The sequence below is a fragment of the Equus asinus genome, chromosome 2 (assembly GCF_041296235.1).
Source record: "Equus asinus isolate D_3611 breed Donkey chromosome 2, EquAss-T2T_v2, whole genome shotgun sequence".
In the NCBI taxonomy this organism is placed as follows: domain Eukaryota; kingdom Metazoa; phylum Chordata; class Mammalia; order Perissodactyla; family Equidae; genus Equus; species Equus asinus.
Genome location: NC_091791.1, coordinates 126,588,415 through 126,602,804, shown reverse-complemented (window position 1 = coordinate 126,602,804; position 14,390 = coordinate 126,588,415). Strand labels below are relative to the sequence as shown.

The 14,390-nt window shown below is 57.4% G+C and overlaps 1 protein-coding gene across 7 annotated transcripts; it reads left to right on the top strand.

The window, feature by feature from the left end:
- Positions 1–2,497: 2,497 nt before the first annotated feature.
- Positions 2,498–10,605, top strand: ISLR2 (immunoglobulin superfamily containing leucine rich repeat 2). Of its 7 annotated transcripts, XM_044764544.2 has the most exons (4): positions 2,498–2,685; positions 3,007–3,280; positions 5,703–5,815; positions 7,192–10,605. In XM_044764544.2, the coding sequence occupies exon 4, from the start codon at positions 7,200–7,202 to the stop codon at positions 9,435–9,437; it is 2,238 nt and encodes a 745-aa protein (XP_044620479.2). In that variant the 5' UTR covers positions 2,498–2,685; positions 3,007–3,280; positions 5,703–5,815; positions 7,192–7,199; the 3' UTR covers positions 9,438–10,605. The 7 variants fall into 7 exon arrangements, with proteins under 7 accessions (XP_044620479.2, XP_044620480.2, XP_070354314.1 ...); XM_044764545.2 differs by lacking the exon at positions 3,007–3,280 and having other exon boundaries at positions 2,501–2,685; XM_070498213.1 differs by lacking the exons at positions 2,498–2,685; positions 3,007–3,280 and adding an exon at positions 3,294–3,421.
- The last annotated feature ends 3,785 nt before the right edge of the window (positions 10,606–14,390 follow it).

The window sequence follows — 14,390 nt, the reverse complement described above, 5'->3', positions numbered from 1 at the left end:
TAATTAAAGTCACAGAGCCCAATAAATACTTAAACACATTGTGATTTTAATTAAAAACCTTCCACCAAGGCTGCAGCTGCCTGTCTCTCTTCCCAAACAGACGCATGGTAACAGCAAAACTCAGAATGTGGGTTTAAGTATGTGAGACTAGAAATCTTTACAAATAACAAGAGTAATTCTGATTGCTACCTAGGCCATGGCGTGAGGGTGGGGAAGGAGGTGAAGAGAGACATTTAGGGGCAGGGCCAAGGTCCTTCCCCTCGTGGGGGAGGCAGGACACAAGTAGGGGCATGCGCAGCAGAATGTCTAATCATAGCTGTCCTCAATCCTGCCGGGCAACAGCGATGGCTAGCTCTAGCAATTGTTGAAAAAAAATACTAGCTCATTTCTGAGCACTAAGTGCCAGCAAGCAATAAGATGTACTGGAGTATACGAGGAAGCCATTGGGTGTAAACCAATTTGGCCTGACTTAGTTTTTCCAAAAGGGCCTGACAGGGCCATTGAGCACGCACTGTGCAACTTCTCCCCACATTGGCATTTCCTTAAGAATAAGCATCTTTCCTTAGGCTAGGAACTGATTGCTGGGCTCACCTGTCACCACCTAGCTTGAGACAACAGAAGTGCCACCCTGTTGTGCCCACTGAGACAGCAGACCTACTACCTGCTGTGTCCATCAATCACTGTGCTGACAGAGCAGTCTTGCGGCTATTATAAAACGGACGTTTCAATCATATGTGAAACATCCTTTTTGAGGGTATATAACCACTCTGTACACCCCACTTCTTTGGTGCCCTTCCTTCCTTGGGCCATGGTCCTCACATTTTGGCTCAGAATAAACTCACCCAAATTTTCATTAATAGATTGGTTATGGATTATTTGTGTCAACAATGGCTAGTTCTAGCTATTGTTGAAAAAAAAATAATAGCTCATTTCTGAGCCAGCTACTCAGTGCTTTGCATGCACTGACTGATTTAATCCTCACAGTAACCCAATAAAATAGGTATTCATATTTATACTTTTTTTCTGAGGCACAGAGAGGTTAAGCAACTTGGCCAAGGTCACACAGCTAGTACTTGGTGGAGTCTGATGCTAGAACTTTTCCTCCTAACCACTATGTAGAGTGTATATGAGGGAAGAAGAGATGGAAGGTGGGAGGGGGAGTAGAAACAGGGACTGGCTTCCCAGAGGAGTGGGCTTTCTGCTGGAAATTAGAAAAGGAAAGCAGCTTCCTGGCGAAAGTGGTGGGAACGCTGTGTGAATGTGGGGGAGGGGAACAGGACTGCAGACGCTGAAAGGTGGGAAGGGAGTGTTAGGAGATTTGGCTGGAGGCAGCTATGGGGAGGGTCTCCTGAGCAGGCTGCTATGCTGGGGATATTCGGTGCCCTGGACCCTGGCTTTCTTACTTGCGGAGGCCCTCTCACATCCATTAAATCCCCAGCGCTACTTTAAACCCAAGGGCATGCACAACTCTGAGCGCAGTCAGCTGAACCGTTTACACAGCGTTCCATGTTGTAAACATTTCAGGAAACATCTGGTACTTCCAGTTTTGCGGTTTTCTTTACCCCTCTTAGAGCCAACAGATTTTCTTTTTCAGATCTTGGACATTTTATAGGTCCCCGGCAAAATTATGAGACTTAAGGAGGACTGCCTTCCAGGGCCGAATACAGCAAGCGAAGAGAAGGGCTCACGCCGCAGGGGGTGGGGTAGGAGAGGTGTACAGGAAGGGTTCGTCCAGGGAAAACTAAACTCATTGGTTCCTGCCAGGGACTACTCGTTCAATGAGGATTCAGAGGGTGCCTGCTGTGCCCTGGGCGCTGGAAACAATGGGGTGCAAAGCGGCGGCTGTGCCTGTGTTGGCAGGGGAGAAGAGGTTGCTGATTCCAGGGACACAGGCTGGGTGGGCATGGGAAGGGAAGCTTCGGTGCTTTGGTTAAGCATCTCCCACTTCGGCACATTGCGCCGCGGGACTGTAGTGCCCGCGGCAGCGCTCTCCTTGGTGCGGGCTCCAGCTCGGCCCTCCTCGCGGAGTACCCCCGCAGCCATCGCCCCGGGCCTCCGCTCCAGGCGGGCAGTGTCCAGCAGGGGGCGCGCGCGGACCAGGCCTGGGCCCGAGACCTTGAGCGGACAGAGCCGCAGGAGCTAGCGCCGGGATCGCCTGGGTTTCAACCGGCCCCGCCTTGAGACCGTCCAGGTCCGCGAGGTCGAAGTTAGAGGTCGGTCCACAAAATGTTGCCCAGAGCTACAGCTCTCGGCCTCTGGGTCTGTCTCGGGTCGGAACCCCAGCCTGGTCAAAAAGCATTGGCCCGGATTCTGCAGATGCCGAATCTGGGGGCCCCGCGTTGACTGCTTAGAACCTTGTGTCCTTTCTCTCCCCACACCTACTTCCACACACCTGATAAGGTGCCTGTTCCTTTAAAGATCAAAGACGTGGGCGGCCGCAGGGGTGGTATCTTGGCTCCCGGTTCCCCAGCTCGTCGATAATTGTGCCATTATTAACATTCTAGACGTTAGACTCTCTCCTGCGCGCCTGGCGGCGCCAGGCGAGCTGCGCTGTCTTCTAGCCGAGCTCGACACTGAACCCGGAATCTTGGCTCCCACCCTAGTCCTCGGCGGACTCTGCCCGGGGCGACTCGGGCTGCAGCCCTGCCAGGGCAGGCAGTGGGCTTTCCAGAGTCGAAGGCGGGGGTAAGGGCTGTCTTTCCCCCAAGGCAGGCTCCGGGAACAAAAGCGCTTGCTGAAGAGTGGGCGGGAGCCGCAGGCGCCGGCAGGAGTCGGCGCCCTCGCCTGGGTGGCCCCCTCTCCCTCGGGCGTCCTCCTGACGCCTGGAGCCCTGTCTCCCTGCCGAATTCCCTTGACTTCTGCATCTCCGGCAAGAGAGCAAGGGAAAGGGGTCTATATTGGCCCGCGGGCCCGGGAGGTCCCCAAGACACTGGCGGGGCGGGTCTCTGAGGTCCAGGGAAGCTCTCAGTGCAGAGTGAACTAGCGCGTTCTCCCTTCACTCCCCAGCCTCGGTCTTCCAGTCCCTCAACCCTTCTTAGTTGTCCCCTGCCCGACCGCCTCCCCATCCGCCTCCTCACCGAAGGCAAAAAGAACCAGAAAAGAGGTGAAAACTGGGTGGAAGATCCACAAGCTGTGTGCCTCCACGCCGGAGCCTCGGTCCCTGCTTCTACGCAAGGCCCTCATCTCGCCCAGGAAAGTATCCAGGACCTGCCATCCGAGACCTGACTCTCCACCCTCGCTGCTGGGCCCCCGCCTGCCCAAGCCCCTCTTCCCTGCCAAGGTTCTCGCAACGGCCCCCTTGGGATTCCCAAAGTGCGACAACACACCCAGGACGCCCCCTTTGCTCCGCAGACAAAGAGGCTGTGCCGGGCCCACCGCGCCACTCCTCGGCCCAGCCAGGCCCAAACAGCTTTCGAATTCGGTTTGCTAATATTTTATTGAGAATATTTGCAGGCACTTCTGGACTAGGGACCCGCTCCCGCTCTCCCACTGCAGGGTCAAAGTGCTCTGCCCCCTCCGCCCTCCTAGAAGATATCTTCCCCGCAGGGCGCCCCCTGCCCCGCGCCCTCACCCTCAGGGGGCTGTGGGGACTACAGGCCCAAGCAGGTGGAGGGAAGTTCTGGGTTCTGAATTCTGGACTGAGCGAGGTGCGCTGGTCTCAGCCAGCTGCACCGCCTGTAGCGGTGGCAGGAGTAGGAGAGAGGGAGGGACCCGGAGCGTGCGCGCACCAGTCTGTTCATATTTAATTTACAAAGGATCCTCGGAACCCCCGGTCGGGTGGCCTCTTTAGCTGCCGCGCTCCTCGCCCCTCTTTCTCCCCCACCTCCTCAGCTCATTAAAATGCTCAACACTCAAATCGGGAGATTGATCTCCGAGGCCCCAAACCCGTGCTATCGACCCGCTGCCAGAGACCCCACCTCCCGGGGTGAGAGCTGGAGGGCCACGGGCGCCCGAGGAGCTCAGTGTCTACAGAAAGGACCGAGGAAGGCGGGGTTCTGCATGTCTCCTGGAGCCTAGACCCCTTTCCCGATTCTGGCCAGCAACTCTGTCTCCAGGGCTGCCTTGGGCTTTGCAGGGAGACAGAAATAGAGTTTTAGCCAAAAGCCTCGACATTCCTGCACCTCCACCTCCTTGTTGCTAAAAGAAATGTGGGGGTTTCGCCAGAGACAGGGAGTGAGAGTCGGGAACAGCGAGTACGAGTCTGCTGAGGCCGGCTGTTGTGTGAGGGTGTGAGACGGTGGGGCGGGGGCGGGCCGCGGAGGCTGTAGGGGACAGTGTGTGGGGTTGACGGTGTTTTTGCTTGTGAGGCTGTGAATATATTGGCGTGTCGGGGAGAGGCAGAGGGATACTCGCCTTAAGTTCCTAGCCCACAGTGCGCAAGAGGAGCAGAGGTTCTGTAACCATCCCTTTCGGTGCCGCTGTCTGCTGCAGTCCCGGGGCCCCATTCGCCTCCAGCTGGCAAGACCTGAAGATGAGGCGCCTGGTCCTCTCAGGCTGGTTTCCTGGGAGCGTAGGCTGATACCCGCCCGCGCCGCCCCACCCGGCGGGGCACACAGGCCTGTGCCTTGGGCTTTGGGCTTCAACGCCGGTTTAGCCACAAAAGACAAGACTTAAGGAGTCTGGCTCAAGAGGTTGGCCAGGGGCAGAGGTGGGCCAGGGAGGAGGGCGTCCCTTCCCCGCGCACCCTGCAGGGCCGTTCACTCTCGTCTTTGGGTTCTCGTCTACTGGCAGGCGGCGGGGGAGGCTAGGACTTGTATTTGCCCAGCTCTAGGCAAAAATGGCAGGGACGGTGAGGCGCTCTGCTAACACTATCAATTATGCATCGTGTTGAACGTGGCTTCGGGGAGGAGGCGGCTAGAAGGGAGGGGTGCGGGAAGGAAGGGACCGCGCGAGCCCGGCTGCTCGCAGCTCAGCGGATCCCCTCTCTAGGTCTGCCTGCGCCACAGCCTGCATTTGCAAAAAGAGTTTAAAGGCAAAGACAGGCCACCCCCACTTTAGTCGTGCGCCTTTCCTTCCCTCAAATTCCTCAAAAATGGTTTGTCTCACGTGTTGCGGGGCGTAAAAGCGGCTCACATTCAGTTAGCAGCGGAGCTCACTGGCCCTGGCGGGACCCGCGCGGGAGGGTGAGTACGCGTGAATGTGTGCGCGTGCGGGCGGGAGAGGATGGTGAGTGTCCTGGGTGAAGGTGTGCCTTTGAAAATGTGTGTGAACATAGCGAGAACTCAACACATTGACGCGATTATTACATGGTGATGGATAATTCCAACGTGAAGGTCGACTGTGTGGAGGATGTGAAGATGTGTGTGTCTGCGCGAATGTTTGAACGTGGATGGGCAGTGTGATTAGGGATAGTGGCGGAGTCTGCAGATGTGTAAATGTGTAGGGGCATGGGTTATAAGGGTGCCCTGAACCGGCAAGAGCCTAGAGGAGGGCAGTGGATGTGGGGGCGCCCCTTGTGACCAACGTTTTCTCGGCCAAGAGGAAACCCTCTATGGCTTTAACAAATGTCGATGATGCGGGAGGTGGGAGAGGCTGTGCGCGTTCCTGCCGAGCCCGGAGCGCGCGAGGACTCTCTTCAGTCTGCAGCCAGCGAGAGGTGGGGTGCACAGACACGAAAGGAAAAACTGAAGTGGGACTTCAGGGCCAGGGGAGTCCCCAACTTACCAGTCCCTTTCTCTGCCCCTCCCCCGTCTTCTCCACAGCCAAAGCAACAGATGCGGGAAGCACTTTGGGGCTGTCGTCCTGGCTCCGCGACATCAAGTCTGGAGAAGGGGTTGCAGACGAGGGCAGCGCACGGGGAATCAGCGAACAGCGGGTAAGCCGCGGCGACCGCCCTACGACCTCGACCCAGGTGGGGCCAGATCTCGCCTAGGGTGCCGGACCTCGCGGGTGCTGTCTGGGCCAGACCGAGAGAGAAGGGGAGGGGGTCCCTCCCCTTGGGAGCAAAGGCAGAGTTGGGGACCTGGGTTCCCAAAGAGCGGAGTGTGAGAGGGGCTCTGCCGAACCTCCCAAGAGCCCTAGGTGGGAGTGAGGAGTCTAGTGTGAGTGCGTTTGTGTGGCTGCAGATAAGAAGGTTTTATTGGAGGAAGGATCCTCAGGCATCGTGGAGCTGCAGAAAAGGGGCTTAGTTATCTAGTGACAGCCCCCATGACCCCTCGGCTGGGGACCCCCTCCTACCCCCACCCTGGGAGCAGCCTGGGTTCTGCCAGATGGGAGGGAGATGTCCCCTAATGTTCCTGGTCCATGCAGGAGGCAGGACCTCCTTCCTCAGACAGAAGGTTGACTGAGCACCCCTGGTTCTCCTGTCTCCAGAGTTGCAGCCCAGGGCAGGTGGCTACAGTCTACTTCCCCGGCTCCCATGCCCCTTGCCACTCGCCACAAGTTCTCAGCATTGCTGATCCGCTGGGATTTCAGTCTCAGTGGAGGTCTGTGTGCACGCGCAAGTGTGTGCCAGTGTCCCTGTGGGTGGGTCGGTTGGTGGGAGGACTTGTGTCCTTGTGTCTGTCAATTCTCACAGTGAATAGGAAGGCGCTTTGCACCATGGTAGAGAATGCTGGACAAATGCTGGGTTCAGCTGAGAGAACAATGAGGTCTCCAGGGTATACTGTGTCAGTGTCTGGGTGTCTTTGTGTTTGTGTGTATGCGAAATGTGTTGTGAATCTCTAAACCCCTGCAGAAGTTGGTGGTTTGATGGCAGTGCCTGAGTGTGTGTTTGTATTGTTGTGCGCCTGTATGGGCGTGTGTGCGAGTGCTGTGTGTGGGACAAAGAGTTCGACGGAGGACAGCCGGTCACGGACAAAAAAACCTCTTTCTGTATATCCCTTTTATGGAGTTAAAGGAAGGCTTAGAAACACAGATAGGGGTCAGTGCAGAGCCCAGGGAAGATTGGCGAGCGGCCGAGCCCGTGGTGGGGTCAGCTCCAGGTGGAGAGGGAGGTAGGGAAAAAAGGTCCAGCTACGAGGCCGCTGGAAAAGGAAGTCAGGGCCCTGAGAGGGTGTATGCATTGAATCTCGAGACTTTTATTGAGCTCCATTCGTGCCAGGAGAGGTTCCTGGGCACAGAGGAGAAGGTTACCAGAGCCCAGGAGCCTGCTCTAGATGGGTTTGCAGAGGCAGAGCTTGATAGAGGAAGGAAGGTGGCGCTCCATGAGTCAGTCACCTTCTCCCCTCTTTCCCTGGCTTCTATCTGCAGGATCCGCGATGGTGCCCTTGCTGGTCCTGTGGTTGGTTTGGGCACCGCTAGGAGTGGCCGGAGCGTGCCCGGAACCGTGTGCCTGCGTAGACAAGTACGCGCATCAGTTTGCCGACTGCGCCTACAAGGAGCTGCGCGAGGTGCCGGAAGGACTGCCGGCCAACGTGACCACGCTTAGTCTGTCAGCCAACAAGATCACTGTGCTGCGGCGCGGGGCCTTCGCCGACGTCACGCAGGTCACGTCGCTGTGGCTCGCACACAATGAGGTGCGCATGGTGGAGCCCGGCGCGCTCGCTGTACTGAGCCAGCTCAAGAACCTCGACCTGAGTCACAACCTCATATCCAGCTTCCCATGGAGCGATCTGCGTAACTTGAGCGCGCTGCAGCTTCTCAAAATGAACCACAACCGCTTGGGCTCGCTGCCCCGGGACGCACTCGGTGCGCTGCCCGACCTGCGCTCCCTACGCATCAACGACAACCGGCTGCGTACATTGGCTCCTGGCACCTTCGACGCGCTAAGCGCGCTATCACATCTGCAACTCTATCACAACCCCTTCCACTGCGGTTGTAGCCTTGTGTGGCTGCAGGCCTGGGCCGCGAGCACCCGGGTCTCGTTACCTGAACCCGACTCCATTGCGTGCGCCTCGCCTCCCGCGCTGAAGGGGCTGCCGGTGCACCGCCTGCCCGCCCTATCTTGTGCACCGCCCAGCGTGCGTCTGAGTGTCGAGCCGCCGCCTGAGGCACCAGGCAGCCCCTTGCGTGCCGGCCTGGCACTCATGCTACACTGCGTCGCCGAAGGACACCCCACGCCCCGCCTGCAATGGCAACTTCAGATTCCGGGTGGCACTATAGTCTTAGAGCCGCCGGTCCTGAGCAGGGAAGACGAGGGGGACGAGGTGGAAGACGGGGAGGGGGAAGGAGATGGGGACGGGCCGACGCAGACGGAGGCCCCAACCCCGACTCCAGCACCCGCTTGGCCCGCGCCCCCAGCCACTCCGCGCTTCTTGGCTCTCACAAACGGCTCCCTGTTGGTGCCCCTCCTGAGTGCCAAAGAAGCAGGAGTCTACACATGCCGTGCCCACAACGAGCTGGGCGCCAACTCCACATCAGTACGCGTGGCGGTGGCCGCTGCCGGTCCCCCAAAGCACGCTCCTGGCGCAGGGGGAGACCCTGATGGGCAGGCCCCGACCTCTGAGCGCAAGTCCACAGCGAAAGGCCGAGGCAACAGCGTCCTACCCTCCAAGCCCGAGGGAAAAATCAAAGGCCAGGGCTTGGACCGGGTTAGCGTCCTCGGGGAGTCCGAGGGGCTGGAGGAAGCGGAGGCAGGTGAGGGAGAGGAGGCGGAAGACCAGGTATCTGCGGATCCTGTGGAGGAGCAGCGGTGTGGCCACGGGGACCCCTCGCGGTACGTGTCCAACCACGCGTTCAACGAGAGCGCAGAGCTTAAGCCGCACGTCTTTGAGCTGGGCGTCATCGCGCTGGACGTGGCGGAGCGCGAGGCGCGGGTGCAGCTGACGCCACTGGCGGCGCGCTGGGGCCCTGGGCCAGGCGGGGTTGCAGGAGCGGGGCGGCCCGGGAGGCGGCCCCTGCGCCTGCTCTATCTGTGCCCTGCTGGGGGCGGCGTAGCAGTGCAGTGGTCGCGGGTGGAGGAGGGCGTCAACGCCTACTGGTTCCGCGGCCTGCGGCCTGGCACCAACTACTCCGTGTGCCTGGCCCTGGCAGGCGAGGCTTGCCACGTGCAAGTGGTGTTCGCCACCAAGAAGGAGTTGCCCTCTCTGCTGGTTATCGTAGCGGTGAGCGTGTTCCTTCTGGTGCTGGCCACCGTGCCCCTGCTGGGCGCCGCCTGCTGCCATCTGCTGGCCAAACACCCGGGCAAGCCCTACCGTCTTATCCTGCGGCCGCAGGCCCCTGACCCTATGGAGAAGCGCATCGCCGCCGACTTCGACCCGCGTGCCTCCTACCTCGAGTCCGAAAAAAGCTACCCAGCAGGCGGCGAGGTGGGCGGTGAAGAGCCAGAGGAGGCCCCCGTGGAGGGCCTTGACGAAGATGAGGAGCAGGGGGACGCAGGTGGGGACCTGCAGAGGGAGGAGAGCCTGGCGGCCTGCTCGCTGGTGGAGTCCCAGTCCAAGGCCAACCAAGAAGAGTTCGAGGCGGGCTCTGAGTACAGTGATCGGCTGCCCCTGGGTGCCGAGGCGGTCAACATCGCCCAGGAGATTAACGGCAACTACAGGCAGACAGTGGGCTGAGCCCGGAGCCCGCCTGGCCCTCCCATTCCCACCCCCCACCTGGATGCCTGGGAGCAGAAGCCTAGGGCTGGCAGGATTTATGCCCCCCACCCTCGTCCCCGCCACCTTCACTTACTCTGCCCCCTTATGACCCCCTAACCTTGACTACCGGGGACTTCTAGTGGGGAGTGGGACGATTTCACCAGTCCGCCGCCACCTACGACCATAATTGTCCTTGTGGGCTGAATTCCCCTCCACGGCAAGCACAGTTCCCTGCTCCTCCCTCCCCATATAAGACCTTACCCGCTGACCGTGAGGCGAAATCCACGCCTCTCCATTCCCATCGCAATTGTTACCTGCCCAGCAGCCGGCCCCATCGTGGGCTCTGGAGCCACAGGAAACCGGAGAAGACGTTGGAAACGTCTGGCGGTAACGCTGTGGCTCCAGGGTCAACCCGGGACCCCTAGGAGATGTCCCTAGCGTGGAGCGCTGTGGGGTCCCGCCCCTACCCCTGCTCCGCCCTTTCCGGGGTGCACATCCCAGAAGCCAGGAGTCAGTGGTCACTCCCTAGATTTTACTTTCAAAGCCCTCTTCCGACTGGGAACCAAACCCTTCTATCCCCTACCCCCATTCAGCTTCCCACCGGCTGGAGCCGAACCCCGTGCCTGGGGCACCTTTTAGCTCCGCGCTCCGATTTTCATATTTTCGTTGTTTTCAAAGACAGCGACACTCCGGGTCTGGTGCTAACACTCCCTTCCCAGCCTCTGGGAAAACTGGGAGTGTGTGTGTGTCGGGTTTGGGGGGGGCGGGAAATGAAGCAGGTGTGGGGGGTGGGGGAATCCGTTTTCTCTCGCCCTCTCTCCTAACTTAAAGCGGTGCTGAACCGCGCGCCCTTTTTCCGCCGAGGGTGCGGGCTTGGTCCCGGGCCAAATTCGTTGTCGCTGAGTTGGGGTCTCCGGAGATCAGTGCACTCGACAGCTCCGTTTCCGCTGCTGTAAGACCGGCCCAGAAATCAGCTCGAAAAGCGCCAGCGCCGGGGGCATGGGAACTGTGGCCTCCTGGCTGGGTCTCTGGTGAGGACGTGCGCCCCGGTCCTCACAAAGCCTGCGCGTGACCGTGCGGCGGGATCCCGGTGGAGAAAAGCCCCTGCGTCCTAGCGTGTCCCACCCCCCCTCCCCCCGGAAGAACAGTATTTGACCGGCGTGTAGTCCTAGACGAGTGTGCTCTGTAGGGGAACAGTCTGTGTCCTGTAAAGTGTGACTGTGTAGTGTAGGGGCAGGGAGGGAGGGAAGGGGAGGTGGGCCGCGGCGCGGCGACTCGGGCGGGGGTCTTTTTTCGTTCTGGAAGGAAAGCGTCGGGGTTGGGTGGGGGGTTTCCCGGGCGTGGGGACCAGCCCTGTCCGTGAAGCGCAGCACAAGTGCGGCCTGGGGCGGAGCAGTCCCCGGAGCCGCGCCCTTTTCTAAAGGCGTCTGTATGTAAACAGCCAATAAAACAATCGATTTGAACTGGGCTCGGTGACTCTTTGTCGGGGGACAGACGGAGGGACCACAGAAGGAAGGAGCCCTTGGGATCCTCCCGTTGGGATCCTTTGTGTGATTTCGTGTTCGTTGGACTGTCCGTGATTTCCCCAGGTGTTTCCATGCGGCGTGTGCTCTGGGTGCCTCCAACTGCAGGCCGCAAGGGCGAAACCACGTGGGTCTGGGGGAGGCTGGAAGTGAGTGGGGAGGGCTTGTAGGAAGGGAGGGGTGGATCTCTGCAGCCTGAACAAGGGGAGCGCGGGGTTGTGTGTGCGAGTGTGTTGTGTGTGTGCACAGTCCTGGGGTTGACGCTGTCGCTGTGATGGGACATGGCTGTGTGTGTGAGGACTGCCTAGTTTCTGTGTCTCAGAACCAGCCTCTGTTTTCTCAGAGCAGCCAGCGGGGAGAGTCATAGGGGCAAGGCTGCTGGGGCTCGCATAAAAGAGGTCACAAGTAACACAAACTACAGAGCAGGCAAATGATGGAGAGCAGAAAGTGGGGTGGGGGTCCTGGCAAAACTGACTCCACAGAACAGGCTGGCGCCTTAGCCCAGAAAGCAAGTGTGTGCGTGTGTGCCCACGTGTGTGTTGGGGGAGGGTGCCCAGTGAATATTCATGGGCAACCGTCAGGGTGGGTGAGGTTCTTGGGGTGGGCTACGGTGGATGCACATGTAGAATCAGGGTTGCAAGCACACTGATTTAATAGTCCTAGAAGTGGGGCTTCTAGGGTGGGCAACGGGAGAGACAGAGGGATCAAGAGTGGATGCTGTGCTACAGTGCTGGAGCTGGGCTGACTACGTGTTTCAGCTGAATTGCCCCCACAGGATTAGGGAGTAGCTGGGAAGGGAGGTGGAAGAGGAAAGGAATAGAAATGAGGGGAGCAGATGAAGATTCCATCCCTACTCTTCCTTCTTCCCTCTTTCAGTCTCTTCTCATCCCTCATCGTCTCTGTGGATATCAGGTCTTCCTAACTGGACCAGTCTAGGCTGGGGCCCAGGCCCAGGTCCAGATACCCAGTATCTTATCCTTGCCTGTCTCCTGGCAGAGGTGGTAGCTGTGACACTTCCCAGGGCCAGACCCCAGGTTCCCTTCTCAAACCAGCAAAGCTGTCTCAGGGATAAATCCCCTTCTGAAGGTCACAGCCCTAACCCTGCCACTGCATCCCACCCCACTGTCAGGGACACAGCTCAGAAATACGATCTTTTAGGAAGAGGGCTGCTTTGTTCCACCTGCAAATGCTGGCTTCGAACAGGGGACTTAGACAGGGACTGACCCGATTCCTGTGATTGGTTCAGGAAACCACCTATGTGATTGCATTTGGGCACAGGCCTGGCTGGGCCCTTAGAGCCTGTCGATTTGGTCCAACACAATCCTCTGGTCATTGGGGGTGGGGGAGGAAGGGCTCTTTCCTGTACCCCCGTCCTAAGGATTGAGAGCCCTCCTGGAGATGCCTAGGATCCTGAGTGCCCCCAGGGAAATGTGCAGAATTGCTGAGAGTTCTGTCCCTTCTTTGTCCTGAGCCAAGCTTCCTAATGGATGGACACAGACTGCCCAGCTAGGCCTCATGCTCCCTGGGCAAGGCCAGGCCCAGAGGCTCAGCCCACAGGCCCAGAATGGGTGGGTGCTGGAGGTGGAGGATCAGCGTGCTGTGACATTCTGCTGACTGCCCACCGAGATACCAGCCCTCTCAGGAACACTCCATTTCCTGCCCAAATGTTTGGCACATGCACACAATGGTCCCTAGCCTCTGGCCTTCCTTTCTGTCTCCTTTTACATTTTATTCTTTCATTTCTTGCTCCTCTCTCTTCTACGTTCTCTTTTTCTTTCTGCCTCTCCCTTTTTTCTTCCTCAAGGAATCTCATAAAATCCCGGGGTTGGAAGGGACCCTGGAGACTTCCTAATCCAACTACCCATTTGAGGCTAAATTCTTTTTTACAGTGTCCCCATCAGGTGGCTGTGCAACCTCAGCTTGTACTTATCCAGAGACAGAGAGCTCACTATTCACTCCCTCCGGCCAAGGAGCCAGTTGTCTCTCCCTCGCTTCCACCCCTCAGGCCTGACTGCCACTGGCACGCTGCTCTGTGAGAACCTGTGGAGGTTTGCAGGTGGAACCCCACGTCCACCCCTCACTCCAGGGCTCCAAAGCTTTTCATTCAGTGCACATTTTTTTGAGCTTCTACTTCATGCTTCCAGGGCGTTGCTAGTTTAGCTCTCTACAGAGTGTTTTGTCACAAAACTTATTTAGAACATGGTATAGTCTACACAGAAATGGAAATATAATGATGAACACCTGAAACTTATATGATGTTATAGACCAATGTTACCATAATAAATTTTTTTTTTTATTTGGATGCTACATAGGAATGGAGTCTCATGGGTTGAGAAGTGTGTGTGTGTGTGTGTGTGTGCCTAAGTGTTTCCTGGGGGGACCTGGAAAATGGTCAGAGAATGCAATATGACAGCAGTAGCCTTGGAACTCAGAGCAATTTATCAGGAGCAGTAATTCTTTGAGCTACAGAAACCAGATGCCCAGGATGTGGCCATGAATCAGATGGGAAAACTGTCTGCAGAAAGGTGATTTGAAAGGAGCACTCTCCTCCTGCCCCGCCCCCCCCCCCCCCCACCTCTATAAGTGTCTCCTAAAGATCAGCTGGAATGAGAACCATTTTGAAGATCATTAGAGAAAGTCCATTAATTTAAAAGGACAAAGGGAGGAAGGGCTTCTTTGAAGAAGCAGCAGCTGGTGTGGGGGCCTCTCCTTCCTGATCTTGTGCCTAGAATGCAGCCCTCACCCATAACATCCCAGTAACAGCCACAACTAAAGCTAACGTCTCTAAAGTTTACTTGAGTCAGTAAATGTTTGGACTGTTACTCTCTGGTGGTGATGCTGATCTTGGTTTTCCCTCCTGGATCTCAAGGTAATGCATTTTGGTAGGTAAAGGAAGGAGGACGGCATCTTGCTATGACTGCCTTGCCCCAGATTTGTTAATATCAGAACCCCAGTTATGAGACATTCCATAGGGAAACAGGGAGCTTCTGTCTGCACAACAGGAGGCATCACCTGCAGAGAAAGAACCAGGACTGCAGGAGCACTGAGCAAGAGAAACTGGGGGACCTCACCCTTTCGGGGATGGGGTGCACTCTTGGCGGAAAAAGCCAAGTCCAGGTATGAGGAAAGAAAGAAGGGTCCTATGTAGAGGCCATAAATTGCCAAATCTGACCTAACAAATACTTGTACCTTGTCAATCTTCAATATGAAGTTATTGACAGGAACAATTGTGCTGGAAAATTGAGGATGGAGCAAGCAGAGCCATTTCAGTTGTAATGTGTCAATTAATTGATTGCATTTGCAACACACCCACCCACACAAATGTGTTCAATGACAAGATTTTGCCTTAGGACTCAATAGAGAATCACATTATATTAAAAATGAAAGATCTACTATGACTGGCATATAA